General features: G+C 40.5%; 1 protein-coding gene across 1 annotated transcript in view; it reads right to left on the reverse strand.

The window, feature by feature from the left end:
• Window positions 1-13808: 13808 nt before the first annotated feature.
• Window positions 13809-15950, reverse strand: part of phf11 (PHD finger protein 11) — a 7734-nt gene continuing 5592 nt past the window's right edge. The window contains exons 8-10 of the mRNA XM_010778631.1: window positions 15470-15823; window positions 15321-15392; window positions 13809-14611 (exon numbers count right to left, since the gene is read on the reverse strand). Coding sequence (XP_010776933.1) covers window positions 14496-14611; window positions 15321-15392; window positions 15470-15812 — 531 coding nt within the window. The 5' untranslated portion in view covers window positions 15813-15823 and the 3' untranslated portion in view covers window positions 13809-14495. The remainder of the gene's footprint in view (window positions 14612-15320; window positions 15393-15469; window positions 15824-15950) is intronic.

Below are 15950 nucleotides of genomic sequence, written 5' to 3' on the forward strand. Positions count from 1 at the left end.
GCAACAATACTCACACTCACTCTTCGTAATGTTCAATCGAATCGGACCAGCTGTAAGAGTAAGTCTTTGTCGTAAATTTTCCAAAAGCGGACGGTAACAGACGCTGAACAGTTCGTAATAATACAAAAATGATGGCCAATAGTCATACAACAGCAGCCGTAGTAAACTTCATATAATGTAATTAGGCCATTAATAATCTCGGTCGCCGCAGAACAAACTTACTACGCTTCATTGTGCGACCGTTTGGCGTCCAACTTTGAGCCTCGTAATCTCGTCCCCAGACGTTGGAAAACTGGTTTCTTCGGTAAAAACGGGAAAAAGGTTTGTAAAAACAGACCTCGCGTTTTGTATAAAGTATCGTTATTTCACAACATAAATACAATACTCGTTTTTGATGTCAAAAAAACGTAAATAATCCGATAATATTGTAATATATTTTGACAATCGGAATTATCTTGTTTCTTGAGGATATTCTATTAATTTTTTATTATGTGTCGGATGGATTTATTAATTTGTGTCGTGAACCTTCAAGGAGACGGGAACTTCCTTTTTTTTATAATTACCGGGTGAACCCTTTATTTTTAAGGCCTACAGACATAAATAAACCAGCGACTGTATTCACCATGACACAGACAGTCTGTGGTTTGTACTTGTTTAACTTTTGTACAGTTTCTGAACAGATATGAGGAGCTGTGATCTACGATACGATACGATATTACTTTATTTCAAATAAAGTAATATCGTATAATACAGTGGCGGCCGCCCCACCTCTTCCCACATTAAAAAGAAAAAAAAGAAAAAAAGATATATATATATTTTTTTAATGAACAAGGTAAATATTATATAATTGGTATCAGTAAAATGTATAATCTACAATAAAATATCGTTTAAATTGTGTTACGATGTCTAAAGTGACTGATAAGTCACATGTTTCCTGCCTGGCCTTGCCGTGTATCATTACCCTCTCTCTCTCTCGTCGTCTGGGCGCTAAGAGAGGAGCCCTCAACCAGTGCAGCAGCAGCCACTAGCAACTGACTGTTGCTATCTTTAAACTATGCCGCCAAAACATAATTTCAGCCAATCAGCGTCGTCAAATCTGATGGTCACAGGGCGCCTACGTCAGCGCCCGGTGCAGTCTGTGAGTTGTTTGGACTCTTATCCAAGGAGACAAAACAGGAAGCTGTCATTCACTCTGGAAGCTAGCATTAGCAGCTAATGAAAACTCAGTTTTTGACATAAAAATTTAATTATGGATTATCAATACTTTTTCAAAGTGACAGAGACATTGGATTAACCTATGGATTAACCTTCAGCCACGTTTTTTTTGTTTTTGCCGCCAAAACATAATTTCAGCCAATCAGCGTCGTCAAATCTGATGGCAGTTTGCTACCTAAAGCTACGTTGTGTGATGCCTGTATTTGCTTACCCTGTCGCGAGTTCTGATCGCTCAGTGATGATACTTATATTTCTAGAATCTGTGGAATCTCAGCTTGTTAGCATAAGCGTGTTTGTGCATATCCGATAAGTATATCGATTGATGTATACCTAGAGTGCGTTAGCATTTTTTACGCTCAGGGCTCATTGAGACGCTTCTTGTGAGACTTGTGTTTTGTTTCGGTAAACATGGTTCATATCATCAGTTAGCTGAGTTTCTTCCTGTTAAATGAGCAGGACACATGAATAGTTTATTACATTTTAAGAAGCCCTGAGACACAGTTTCGTGAGAAAAAAAACGGGGGGAAAAAGCCCCTTAACAGGTTAAATGGGAATTAAATCATTTCAAGTAATTTTGAGTGTTCCCAAACCCCGGTGTTCTGAAGTTTGTGTGGGCCTACTGTACTGTTGCACAGTTTATGCCGTAGAAACTATGTCCAGGGCAAGGTGTTTGGAAGTTTTGGAAGATTCATAGCTAACCACACTGAAGATTATGGAGGTATTGATCAGTCTTCTCATATTTTTAAGCCTCAATTTGTCCTTTCTCCCCTCTAACATCACCAGAAGTCCTAATTTAAGGGGTCTTTTCTCAAACATTTTTACCGGGGGAGCATCCCCCCAGACCCCCCTAGTATTGTTTGGTCACCATTTCCACAGCCCCACCGAAAATATTTTCCACCAGCCGCCACTGCGTATCAGTATTATGTGCTGTAGCTCATTGTGTGGATTTATTTTTTTTTATTCAGCTCGTCAGTCGGGCAGTTAATAACAGTGTGCCATGTCTGTATTGTGTTTACAGTTTCCCCAATGTATTAAACTTCAGTAAAGCTGACATCTGTGCCGGAGTTTCTTTAAAAGTGTTTAACTGGATGGATAGCTAGCTTGGTGATAGTGAGACCTTCACAGCGACAAAGAGGATGAAGACTACAGTGGATAAATGTGACGTATACACTGAAGCGACATATATATGTTTTTTTTCTCTTAACAACATGTTTTTTGACAAGAGCGACTCATACTCAGTTGCGACTTGTAGTCCAGAAAATAAGGTAATATAACAAGAAACACATTTATAAAATATTTGTATGCTGCTTTTGGTTTGTAAACTAAATACATTTTTGGAAAGATAGAACTCTTCAAAGGTTTTTGCAATTCCACCTTTTTATTCACCTGCTGTTTTGACACAGTATTGTTCAGTGCTGTTTGAAAGGACTGTTTTTGTTCACAGAACCAGTAATCCTACAGCAACAACTGCTTGGCCCATCTGTCTGTCATTAAGATATTGTTGTATTGTAACTGGCAGCTTAGTAAATCCAGAAAAATTCTGTACAAGCTGAGCCTCAATTGCGATGCATAAATGTCAAAATGTTAGTTTGAGCCTTACCTCACCATTCACATAGAAGAGTGATCTTATAAAGGTTGACAAATTATTCATTTGTGGGAGAAACCATCCTAATTTAAACCATTATGATCAAAATGAGTCTTGAAAGTTAGTTATGTTCCATGTTGCTCACAACAAATCAAATGTTCAACAGACCGTAACTGTAGTTAATGTGAACACAAATGAGTTTAGCTAAAGAGTAGTTTAGTTTGTTCAATAACAACTGATGGTAATTAAATAAATGAGGCAGAATGTTGCCATTGGAAATAGCCCAGGGGCAAAATAAACTATAAGGAACAACCAAGACTGTAATGAGACAATGGTGAAAGCTGTTAAAAAAATGCAATGGTTTATATTCACTGCTGCCACAAAAACAGCAGGTCAATCTAAAACCGTCCTATTAAAAAACTGATGTTAGCATTGAAACAGTAACAAAGTAAATCAAGTAAAAGAGTTAAGCTCTTTCTCTCACATGTAATAATGGTATTTTAAAGCATTGGAGCTGTGATTTACTGGGTGAAGAATTGACAGTAAAGAGCATATTCAGTAGATTGTGGTGGATTGATTCACCCTTTGATTTGTAGACAAATATACAAAGAACTTTGTTTTGTGTCACATACGTGTGAATTTATATACACTATACATAAAATATATGTATGCATGTGTGTCAGTCTTCTGGGTATTCTGTACAAGTGAGTCGGCCGGGCTGCAGTGTTGATTAATTTACTTCAGCAGAAACAATCTAAATGTAAATTGGACCTCTCTATCTGTTCCTCCCAGACTATAATGAGAAGAGAATTTAAATGACCTGGTTGCTTTTTATCCATTCCGATGCAAAGTTGAAATTTAAAGAGAAACGACTTCTGTGTAAACAAAAATAAATGATGTAAAGGAATGGGGGATAAACTCACAGGTTTTTGCTGGAGACTTAAACAATATAAAGTTTTTTTGGAATTGTCGTAAGCGTTTTTCAACGGTTTGAGTAGAACTGTGCCAGGATCAGCTGTTTCAAAAGCACAACATGTTGTAGCTTTTCAGAGAAACTACCAGGACTTTAGACTCTCTTGATTGATATGTTGTGGCCAAAAATAAAAATCGAAATTCTCATATTTCAATTCCATTTCAAGTACACATAAACAACTAGGGGCAGCTTCAAACCCAGTTATAGTTATCTTGGTACTAACTTCCCTGGTTAAAATTCAACTCTTACAGTGTCTTGTGTTTCTGATTTGTATTAAAGGAGACACTTTTGTTTCAAAAAAGATTAATTATGCTCATTTTTTTTATTTTGATCGCACTCCTTAATCACCCCTCCAATTATGTATGTTTGTGTGTTGACCAGACCCTACGGACAGAAAGCTAGTCCATTATGAGTGAGTTATTATGTTGTTGCCTGCAATTTTTCTTTTTCTTTTTTCTTTCTCTGTTGTTTGAGGGGACCAAACCCTTACCGATGTCATCCATATGCCAGTCAGGTAGAATAAAGCACCCCAAAGTACTGAATATAATGGAGAAGTTCATCAAAGGACACAAAGAAGGGCATGATAGCTGCGACAAAAAGACAAAAAGAAAAGTAAAATAACATTTGCTTTCTTAAAATGTAATAATGTATATTATAAAAAGGACAAGTCAAATGAAGCAATCTCATTGGTTCTTAGCCGTGATATACTAAGCATATACCACGGGTAGAATTGTAAGTTACTTTTCACAACAAGTCAGTATCCCTCCGCGCCTGAGAAAAACAGTATACAAGTTGGGCTGCTTAGCGTCGGGCCGAACCACGCTCCTTAGCTGTGATATAATGAGCATATACCACGGCCTGTTGTGAGCTATTGCTTAATTATATTACATTGTATTAGTTATAGATTCATTTATAATTAAAGAATATATAAGGGTGAGGGTTAGAGATTTTATGAAAAAGTCAAATGGCGTAAAAGTGTGGTAGTGGTATCTGTCCAAAAGTGTAAAGTAGATGTAGGTGTTGAATGTTTTGTGTACAGTTTGAACACATTTCAGATTGTGCCAACCCCAATTCCAACAGCCTGTCTTGAGTGGGGAGAACTTGGTGGATTATCTTGTATTGTGTGACCTGCATGTTGGAATTGTTGCTCAAAGAGAATATTTCTTATAAATTAGCTTAAAGTAGTCTTCTAATTATTAATTCTTTGAGTCAGTGTTCTTTGTTGGATTGACTAAGAAAAGTATGTGATGTCAATTTCTATACAGAGTATGTATTTGTCATCCATGTGTTGCCTGGTTATGCTGGATTCAAATACATATGTATGGGGAGCTTGAACATTCTTTATTGTACGAATGCCAGTTTTTATTTGATCCTGTTTGTCACCAAATATTATTTGGTGATTTGGTGTAGTGATGTAAAATATTGGTTGAATTCGAATCGTTGTAAATAAATAATAATTTGTATTGAGCATTGACGTTTACATGTTTCACTATTCTGCCAATAACACATTTACCATTTGTAATCATTATTTTATGGAGGTGGGTTTAGTCAACAAACCATATTATGTCATCTGCATAGCGACTGATGATATTATGTTTGGTAAATGCCTGAATTTGTTTGATGCTGTTTTGTTGAATGACTGATGCCGACATTTTAGTGAAGAGGGGGACCAGATCCGTGAATTTGCAGAATTGCTGTCCCCAACTCTGCCTAGATTGGATATAAGTTGTTGATTAAGGAGACTTTAATAACGCTTTCTTTAACGTCCCAATTGGTTTCTCTCGCTTTCCTCCATCTGAAAGAGGGCTGTTAAATATGTTTGTATTGGAATAGCCTGTGCTGAGTGAGTGAACTCTGAGTGACTGTTGCTTAGGAAGTTGAGGGTGAGAAAAGTTAATGTAGCTTTATTGCTTCAGTTGTTTTGATGGAGCTGCTTTAAGTGATCTTTAAGTATAACAGGGCATTTAAAGATGCTCTTTTTGATCATTAACTCATATATTTATGATTACAAACAATCCCTGAGTTGAGTTAAAGCATGGAAACATTTGATATTTTGAATGAACATTTAGGCCCCTCAAAAAAAATGAAGGACTGAAGGGCAAAACATTTAATTGGAGACGCGTAGAAGAAAAAAAGGATAATTGTGCAATAATAGTAGGTGATTGTTTGTTCCATTGAATTAATCTGTTATGTTTTACCATTACAATCCTGTTTTTGATCGAAACAGTAGCAAGCTGGCTAACATAGATAAACGCAAAAATACCTAAATTTTTTCATTATTGAAATATTTGAGAGATACTTCTGCTGCTCCAAGAGCAACTACAACATAAGCCGACACGAAGTTGTCAGAAATGTCGGGGCAAATAATACTTATCAGTTTGATTTGGTGGTTGTGCTGGCAGTGTTTAAGGGCCACAAACTATTTTTTAAGACACAGCAGAATCTTAGAGCCAATCCTAAGTGACTCTGTTTGGTGTTGAGTAGATTGTGTCACAACACATACCACATGGAATCCTTTTTTACAGCACTTTCACTTTTTAGAAATATTCTGGCATCTATTCTGGAAATGTTGCCAATAGATAACTTGCCATCAATCTGATGTCTTTAGTGATTTAGGTGTACATGTTCTTGAGCTGCTGAGTGAATCTGGACAACAGATCAATCTTTTGAAGTTGATGTCTTCATTTTGTCGTCCTCTTCAGTCCCGAAAATGTTGCAATGACGTATAAAACAATTATCATTGTCAGTTTCCAGGTGTACCAGATCACTTGGTTATGTAGGCCAAATTCAGCCATCAAAATAGTTAATGTTTGCAGAAAGAGGTTGAGTGTTGGTCTTGCAATAGAATGACGCCATCTTTAATCTCACACCCAGTCTTGTGATTAGCCTGCTTTAGCTTTTAACGGCACTGATGAGAGCCCTCCTCCTCCTCTGACTGGGGTCGTTTGAGTCTGGTTTGCTGATAAATTGCAGCTGCTCTATGCTCCTCTCTCGGTGGGAAGAGACTATGAATTCACTTCATTAAAATTCCACCCAGGAAGATGACACCTTTTATTTAAGGTCTCCCATTCTCTCCCTTCCCCCTCCCTCTTTCTCTCATGCACTCTCTCTCTACTCTTTTTTTTTTTTACACAGGGGAGATTGATTTTAATTTTAATTTGCCGGCACAATGTCACTGTGTCTGTTTGTGAAATTAGGTCAAGGAGCTCAAGCTGTTTTACAGGATCAATACGAGGGGATGTAATTGATAAAGGAAGAATGCTTGTCTTCCAATAGAAACATCAGCAAAGATACAGCACTGATGTAACTAAGGTCTAAACTTGCCTTTTCTGTCAATTCAAGCCTTATTTCACCCATCTATTATTCAGATATCAGAAGGGCAACCTGTTTTAATAACCAAAGCCAGAGAAAGGGAACACAGTGTGCTTCTTACCTTCATCATATCAAGCGGTTAAAGCTCAACCTCTGGGATATGTCTGTGTGTGAGTTGTTTATTGAAACAGACATGCTCAGCTAAGCTTCAGAGAGCATCTGGTGGATTCACCTAATACTGACTTCATGAGGCTTTCAACTCCCGGTTGACATTTCGGTAATTCTCACAAACTCACACAGAGTTGTGATCATTCTCGATTGGCTTTGTCTCTCATTAAATCTGATCCCAGCTTACTCTTTTTTTCTATGCTGTTACATTATTAAGTTGTTTACAGGTTACAATTACAAGGTATTCCAATTAGTTTGCTTATATAAAGTTAACACATGTTAACACCATTTTACGTAAGAAGTAAAAGCTTGTTCAATTATACTTTGCTAGAAATGTATTAATTTACAAAAACTTGAATACAGCCCCATGTATGTCTCTTGCATGTTTTGATTTTTTTTTCTTTTTGAAGAACTTTGGAACTTGGAGTGTGCTCTTTTCTGGGTCAGTCAGACCATATCTCACTGTTCCTTCTACCCAAATACCACCCCCTTATCAGACGAGTCAAGCCCTCGGTCAAGACAGTGAAAGTCTGGCCTGAGGGAGCAGAGTCCAATTTACAGCATCAGCTTCACATCACCAACTGGAACAACTTCGCTGTAACTGCCACTATGGATTCCCAAGTAGACATTGACGCATACACCTCTTCTGTTTTGGATTGCATCAACACCTAAATCAGGGATGCCACCACCACCAAACAGATCAAAATATTCCCTAATCAGAAGCCATGGATGGATGGGCAGGTCCGCCAACTGCTGAAGGCACGTGACACCGCCTTCAGGTTAGGAGACGCGCAGGACTACCGTCTAGCCAGGGCTGAGCTGAAACGGGGCATCAAAAGGGCGAAGCACTGCCACAAGCTAAAGATTGAGGAGCACTTTAACACCTCTGACCCCCGACGCATGTGGCAGGGGTTACAGACCATCACAAACCCACCCGGGCCTCCCCCCCGTCCACTGACCCCTCTCCTCCAGATGAGCTTAATTATTTTTATGCCCGTTTTGACAGGGTCAATCATGAGGTAGCCATTAGGGCCACTCTCCCTGCAGACCATCTGCCCCGCACACTCTCCACCACAGATGTGCATGCTGAACTGAGCAGGACCAACACACGTAAGGCCGCTGGCCCCGATGGCATCCCCGGATGTGTACTCAGCTCTTGTGCTGACTTACATCGACCATCATGAAGTGTTTCGAGAGGCTGGTCCTGGCTCGGCTTAAATCATGCCTCCCACCCACACTTGACCCCTACCAGTTTGCCTATCGTCTGAACAGGAGTACGGATGACGCCATCTCCACAGCACTACACCCTGCCCTCTACCATCTGGATCAGAGCAACACATACGTACGATTCCTGTTCATTGACTTTAGCTCAGCATTTAACACCATCATTCCTTCCAAACTGATTACCAAGCTCAGTGACCTTGGCATCGACCCCTCCCTCTGCAACTGGATACTGGACTTTCTCACTAACATGCTGGGGCAAGTTAGAATAGGCAAGCTCACATCCTCTAATCTCATCCTTAGCACTGGTCTCCCACAGGGCTGTGTGTTAAGTCCCCTCCTATGTTCCCTCTTCACACATGACTGCAAACCTGTACATGGCTCAAACACCATTGTTAAGTTTGCAGACGACAAGTGGTCGGGCTTGTCAGCAACAATGACGAGACGGCATACAGGGAAGAGGTTGAGCATCTGGCAGAGTGGTGCGCTAACAACAACCTGGCTCTCAACACCAAGAAGACGAAAGAGGTCATTGTGGACTTCAGAAGGAACAAAGACGGCACACACTCCCCAGTCCATCTTAGTGGAGAAGAGGTTGAGCGGGTCAGAAGCTTCAAGTTCCGGGGAGTCCACATCTCGGAGGACCTCTCCTGAACCACCAACACCTCAGCCCTAGTCAAGAAGGCTCACAAGCGAATCTTCTTCCTGAGGAAACTGGCAAAACTCCGCCTATCCTCCCAGGTGCTAATGAACTTCTACCGTTGCACCATCGAGAGCATCCTCTCCACCTGCATATCAGTATGGTACGGTAACTGGACAAGAAATCACTGCAGAGGGTGGTGAAGATCGCACAACGCATCATCAAGATGCCACTCCCCTCCATAGCCTCAGTCTATGAAAAGCGCTGCCTGCGAAGGGCACGAAACATCATCAGAGACTCTTCCCACCCCAACCATACACTGTTTATCCCCCTACGTGGCACCCGCTCTGGGACACGCTACCGCAGCCTCCCGGGTAGAACAAACAGGACTACGCACAGCTTCTTCCCTTCAGCAGTCAGACTGCTGACAATGAACCCCACGCTGTCCCATACTGCCTAGTTGTTGACGTGTGCTGTGCTGAAGCGCAATTCTGTATTCACTGTATTTATTCTTATCTGTGTAATTATTCTTATTTATACATTTCCCGTCTATTTACCTTTATTTTCGTATCATTTATTTTGTACATACTTCTGATAATTGTGTATATGGCTGACTGTTTTGCACTCTGGTCAGACCCTCCTTAATTTCGTTGCACTGTGCTTGCATTTTTGTAATAACAATAAAGTAATCTAATCTAATCTTAAAGTATTATCATTTCTTTACTATTGAAGTTTCATACAACCAGGACCCTAACTGAGAGATAACATGAGATGCAGCATACTATGACGCATGAAACAATGACATATAATCGCTGCAAAGCATAATACGCTCATGCAGGGCCTAATCGCCAAAATCACCATTACATTAATTTGTGTATCTCTGCAATAAATACGTATTCTTACATCAAAACCGTCTCTCCTGATTGAAAGAATGTTGTCTGACATCACTGATTGCAAGGAAATGATAGAGATTAGTGACAATTGTTTGATCAGGGCCTGTATATTGCACATGTTGTGGAATCCTCTTGATTGATTGGTACGTGTTACAGCTCTTGAAATTGATAAATAAAGAGAACTACAGTGTGTTTCCAAAATGGTACCCCATTTATTCCAGTGAACATTTTTCAGTTGTTTGAATTCTTGGGTCAGTACTGTATGTCTTTGTCTGTATGTACTGTATGACTTTGCAAATGTTATGGGCCTAATTGCTCAAATTCCAATTATGCAAATTCTATGTGTTTTTGATCCTAAAAAATCTATTCAAGAAATTAGGGTGATGATGAAGATGAGGAGATAACAAATTAAATCATGGATTCAGTAAAGAGGAAAGAAAATAAAGCTAAACAAAATGCTTTTAGAAAACATGAAACTCATGTTCTCCTTCTTCCATCTCCCTGTGTATCCACACCAATCCATGTGTTCTCCAGATGGTGGTTTGATAGGAAAACTTAGAGATGAAGAAAACTTTCTTCTTTAGATCTCGGCTGATGTCTTCCTCAGTTTGGAGTGCAATCACTGAGACGTTGTCTGACAAGGTTATAATGTGAATACTGATCACCAGCCTATACTTTCATCATTTTGAACCACAAATCAAAATTGAACAGGACAGAGATGGGCCACAAAATATCCTGGGGGCTGCTGTTTGATCTCTCCAAACAAAAAACAACACCCAAAGTCTTGTTTGAAGCATCAATTACTCCACCATATAAAAGTGTTGTAATACAACATACAGTACAGAGGATTTCACTGTTCTTAAAGACTTACTAAGTCGTTTTCGGGCGGACAGCTTGGGGGCAAAGCAGAGGCCGAGAAGGGGGACTCGGGCGGACAGCCCGGGGGCAAAGCAGAGGCTGAGAATGGGGACTCAGGCGGACGGCCCGGGGGCAAGGCAAAAGGGCAGGGAAGTCCGCGGCAGTGGAAACTCAGGGGGCCGAAGACAGGGGTGAAGGCCTCGATGGGGTAACTTAGGGGGCCGGGCTCGAGGGCCAAGGCACTGGCCGGGAAAGTCAGGGGCCCGGGCTAGAGGGCGAAGGCCGCGGCAGGGGAACTTAGGGGGCCGGGCACAAGGACAGGCAGGAAGGCATTGACGGGACATCTCCGAAGAACAGGCAGGAAGGCAGTGACGGGACAACTCCGGAGGACGGGCAGGAAGGCGGCGATGGGACAGCTCCGGATGAGGGCCAGGAAGGCGAAGACGGGACAACTCCGGAAGACGGGCAGGAAGGTGGCAACGGGACGGCCCCGGAGGACGGTCAAGAAGGCGGCGACGGGACAGCTCAGGAGGATGGGCAGGAAGGCGGCGACGGGACAGCCCCGGAGGTGTAGGCCAGGCAAACAAAGTCAATAATAGGCAAGGCAAGACAAAACATAAAGTCGCTCAGAACCTAAACCCTTCCAACAACGTCAAGAATCTCACAAAGACTAACAGAAAAAGCAGAACCTAAATGCACACAGGACTAATCAAACAAACAAGACACAGAAAACACAGGGGCACAAGGTGAACACAATCGGGTAATCAGGCAGGAGGGAACACAGAGACAGGAAGCAACAGACAAGACGGGGGGTGAACACTTTTCAAACTAAAACTTCTTGTGAGACTTGTGTTTTGTTTCGGTAAACATGGTTCATATCATCAGTTAGCTGAGTCTCTTCCTGTTGAATGAGCAGGACACATGAATAGTTTATTAGTTTTTAAGAAGCCCTGAGACACAGTTTCGTGAAGAAAAAAACGGGGGGAAAAAGCCCCATAACAGGTTAAATGGGAATTAAATCATTTCAAGTAATTTTGAGTGTTCCCAAACCCGGTGTTCTGAAGTTTGTGTGGGCCTACTNTTTTCATATTTACATTTAGAGTGACTTGACAATGATCAAAATAGTATCTAATAAATCAATTACAGTCAATCCACTAATTGATAAATCGACTAATAGTTTTAGTGCTGCTAGTATTTACTGTTGGGTAGTTTATTTTATAAGAAAACGTGACATTCAACATGCTTTTTGTATGTTTTGTATGAAAATAAAAGACTGAAAGGAAGTCCAAGAGACAATGATGATGAAAGTAGTGACGCACCATACTTAATGTACAATATAGCATCCAGTGCCGTAACAAGGTTATGATTGGCCCCGGTGCAAATATTGTTTTGGGCAATCCCCCCACCCCCCCAAACATAAGCGCACACTGATGCGCTCACACACGCACGGACATACACAACCACTCAGAAGCGATTACACTTGTTTCCTTGATGTTTGTCTCTGGGGAATGGGCCGGTAGGCCCACATGGACTGGTTGCTATAATATAGCTTTTGATCTTGGCGTCGGAGGTCTCAATAGCGCCATAGAGTCCCCTANGATTTGCACCTTTAGAAAGTCAAGTTAATGTTCAAGAATGTTGATGTACACTTCTAGAAAGTAAAGTTACACTTCTAGAATGTTGGGTTCAGTGGCGTAACAAGGTTATGATTGGCCCCGGTGCAAATATTGTTCCATCGCCCCAAACTTAAGCGCACACTGATGCGCTCACACACGCACGGACATACACAACCACTCAGAAGTGCCACATGTAGGCTATCAACAACAGCCTGCCCTGGCGTCAAACCACCACATCCTGACAACGGCACAGCGAACTAAGAAGAGGATTACACCTGTTTCCTTGATGTTTGTCTCTAGGGAATGGGCCGGTAGGCCTACATGGACTGGTTGCTATAATATAGCTTTTGATCTTGGCGTCGGGGGTCTCAATAGCGCCATAGAGTCCTCTATTGGTTGGGACCCTTGAGGGAACTGTTGGACCACTGCCGAGAACAGCCAAATCCAGCCTCTCCTCCTGGCTGGCTGGAGAAGAAGGTTGCACTGCCACGGCCACGGATACAGCTTCACTTGTGGGGCTAGATGGCAATGATGGTGGTGAGGCAGGTGAGCTATCGTTAGCCTCCGGCTGCCGCTGCATGTCAACATTGCTAACGTTATTGGTCGATTTCGAGGATGATGAATGACAAAAAAAACGGTCTAATTTTTTTGCTTTGAGCACCTGTAAAAGCGCTTAATAAATCTATTATTATTATATTATTGACAAACCAGAGATGCAACTATCTTCACAGAAAGATCCAGTACAGTGAGTTTTTTGTTTTAAACTAAAGGGCAATATTTAATCAATAACTGTAAGAAAAGTTAACAATGGAACAATTTACTTAATGTTGAAAATATCATAAAAAACATGTTGAAAAGTTATCAATATGTTGTATTTGTTTTACATTTATTAAGTGTGCACCATAGACTGTATATATACATATATATATATATATATATATATATATATAGGGTGCACTCAAGGTAGCAACCAAAACCTTCCTCCCTGAGCCACACAAGAGTTTACATCCTGCTGCCCGGCCTCAAGTTTCCCAGAAGCCCTCATTACTGCCATCACTTCAGTCATAGGGTAGTATAAAAGCTCATAATATAGGATGTCAAAATAAATTCATAGTATAGTATGTAGAAAATACGTCAAAAATATTTTTTTCTTAAACATGATAGTTTAGTATGTTGAATGATATGATCAGAAAAAGTCTTGGTGTAGTATGTCGATTAATATCAGAAAGAAACGTCTCTACTCGGGTCATGAGTTATTTAACTTATAATGTTTGACTTGAGCAAACTTTCTCAAAGGGTTTAAAAAAGAAATACTCAACACGTGTCATGAAGACGATCAGCTTTACTCTGCAACAGTTGATGAATGTAACCCTGAACAAGACGACTGATTGAACATCAATAATGTAAACATGTCTGACTCCACAAATACTCAACCTCTAACTGTAGAACTATTTCAGCTCTTCTGTGTTTGAGTACCAATTTGAACAATATCTATACTAAAATAAATGCATCCATCCTTTTCACAGCAATGACATTATTAGAGGTAAAAACTCAAAAACTTACACACAGTTATATAAAAAACATCTTTGGACTACTTCTCTTCTTCTTGCACCTTTTGAGAAGCAACTTTTTATTAAAATTGAACAACATCGGACATTCACATACGGTATAATAAACATTTTAAACATTGCACACGTGTATAATATCGTATGTCTAATATATGTCAGCTTCACGTCATAAAAAGGATCAAACTTAAATGCACATTTCTTTGCAAAATAGTTATTTTTAAAATTTAAAAACTCTTCAAAACTTGGGTCAGTTGCTCGTGTTGGATGTGGAACTTCTTTAAGATAATTTCTCTTTCCATTTTAATAAAAGGTTTTAAAATGAAACCCATTATTTGGATCAATAAAAATGTATTTGGGTCGAATTTGTTACTATTTTGTGAATTTATCGATGCTTATATTGATGCAGTTTTGTAGTTCCACATCCAGCCCTTTACCATTGTCTACAGTTAACTGTGATGTGGGTGTGACTGTGACAGCTGCTTCTCATCTCTCTTCAGCGCTGAGACGGCCTCCTCCATCGCTTCCGCTGCCTCCTGAAGCTCCCTTTGCTTCCGTTGTAACTCTGGAAAAATGTAAAAATGTAATCTTTTCATATTATGCCACATAAAAAGGTGATCTACGTACGCCATCAGAAAGTCCTTGGGAAGTGCCTTCTTACAGACTGAATGACTGACAGACAGCTCGTGGTCCGTCTCATGGGGAGGTCTATAACTGTGATTATTGTCCCTCTGCTTTACGGGATGTCTAAGGGTCTAGACAGTATATTTTCAATTAAGTTATTTGTAAATAAGCAGTGTGCATCTATTCTCTCTTCATTTCCTCTCACACAGCTGTCTACAAGAAATTAGAGGTCATAGTCTAGTATGTTGGAAAAAAGCCCAGTGTAGTGTAATGTCAAAAGAAATCATAGCATGGTATGACGAAAATATTTAAAAAAAAGTTATAGTATGGTATGTTGAAGGAAATGTTATAATATACTATGTGGGAAATATCGGGAAAAACGGCACAAAAAGTCATAGTACACTATTTCCAAAAAATGTATGAAAAAAAACGCAAAAGTAAAGTATGTAGAAAAAGATAAAGTTAAAACAGTCATAGTGTAGTATTTAAAAGAATGTCATAGTATAGCATGTTAAAAATGTATGAAAAAACGTAGCATAAATAAAGTTTGTCTAAAAAGTAATATGTGTATGTCTAAAATACCGGAAGAAAAGTATAGAATGTTAAAAAAATACATAGTATAGTATTTTAAAGTAAGGTTAGTACTTCACCTTCCTGCTGATTGCCCACAAGCTCTAACAGTTTCCCAGAAGCCCTCATCACTGTTAACGCCAGATCATAATCTGTAGGAAGAAGAGAGACATCTTAATAAAAGTGTTTGAGACATAAACAACGCCTGCAGAGTGTCCGTGTCTCTAACCCTCCTGGCTGGCCTGCTCTGCCTGAATCCTGTCGGAGAGGTCGCTCATCTCCTTATAGAAACCTCTGAAGATGTTCTTCGTGCAGCCGGCAGCATTACAGCTCCTCCAGAACCTGCTGGAGGCCCCGCTGGGGGAGGGGTCTGGGGGAGGGGCCACAGGAGAGGGAGGGGCCACAGGAGGGGAACAGGAAGTGGGGAGGGTCACGCAGGCTGAGCTGCCAGCATCAGTGAGAGCAGAGGGAGAGGGTCCAGCAGTGTGTGGATCAGATGGACTGTCAACAGGACCCCCCTCGGGACTGACACCACAGATTACACAGCACCACAACTCCAGTTCCTTATTCATGTGCAGGCTTCCTGCGAAAACAGCACCTTCCTCCGGTCACTAGACATGTCCAATACTGTTTTACACATACACTGAACAAAAATATAAATGCAACACTTCTGTTTTTGCTCCCATTTTTCATGAGATGAACTCAAAGAT

Source organism: Notothenia coriiceps, unplaced genomic scaffold (genome assembly GCF_000735185.1).
Source record: "Notothenia coriiceps isolate Sejong01 unplaced genomic scaffold, NC01 NC01_scaffold00019351, whole genome shotgun sequence".
Lineage (NCBI taxonomy): Eukaryota > Metazoa > Chordata > Actinopteri > Perciformes > Nototheniidae > Notothenia > Notothenia coriiceps.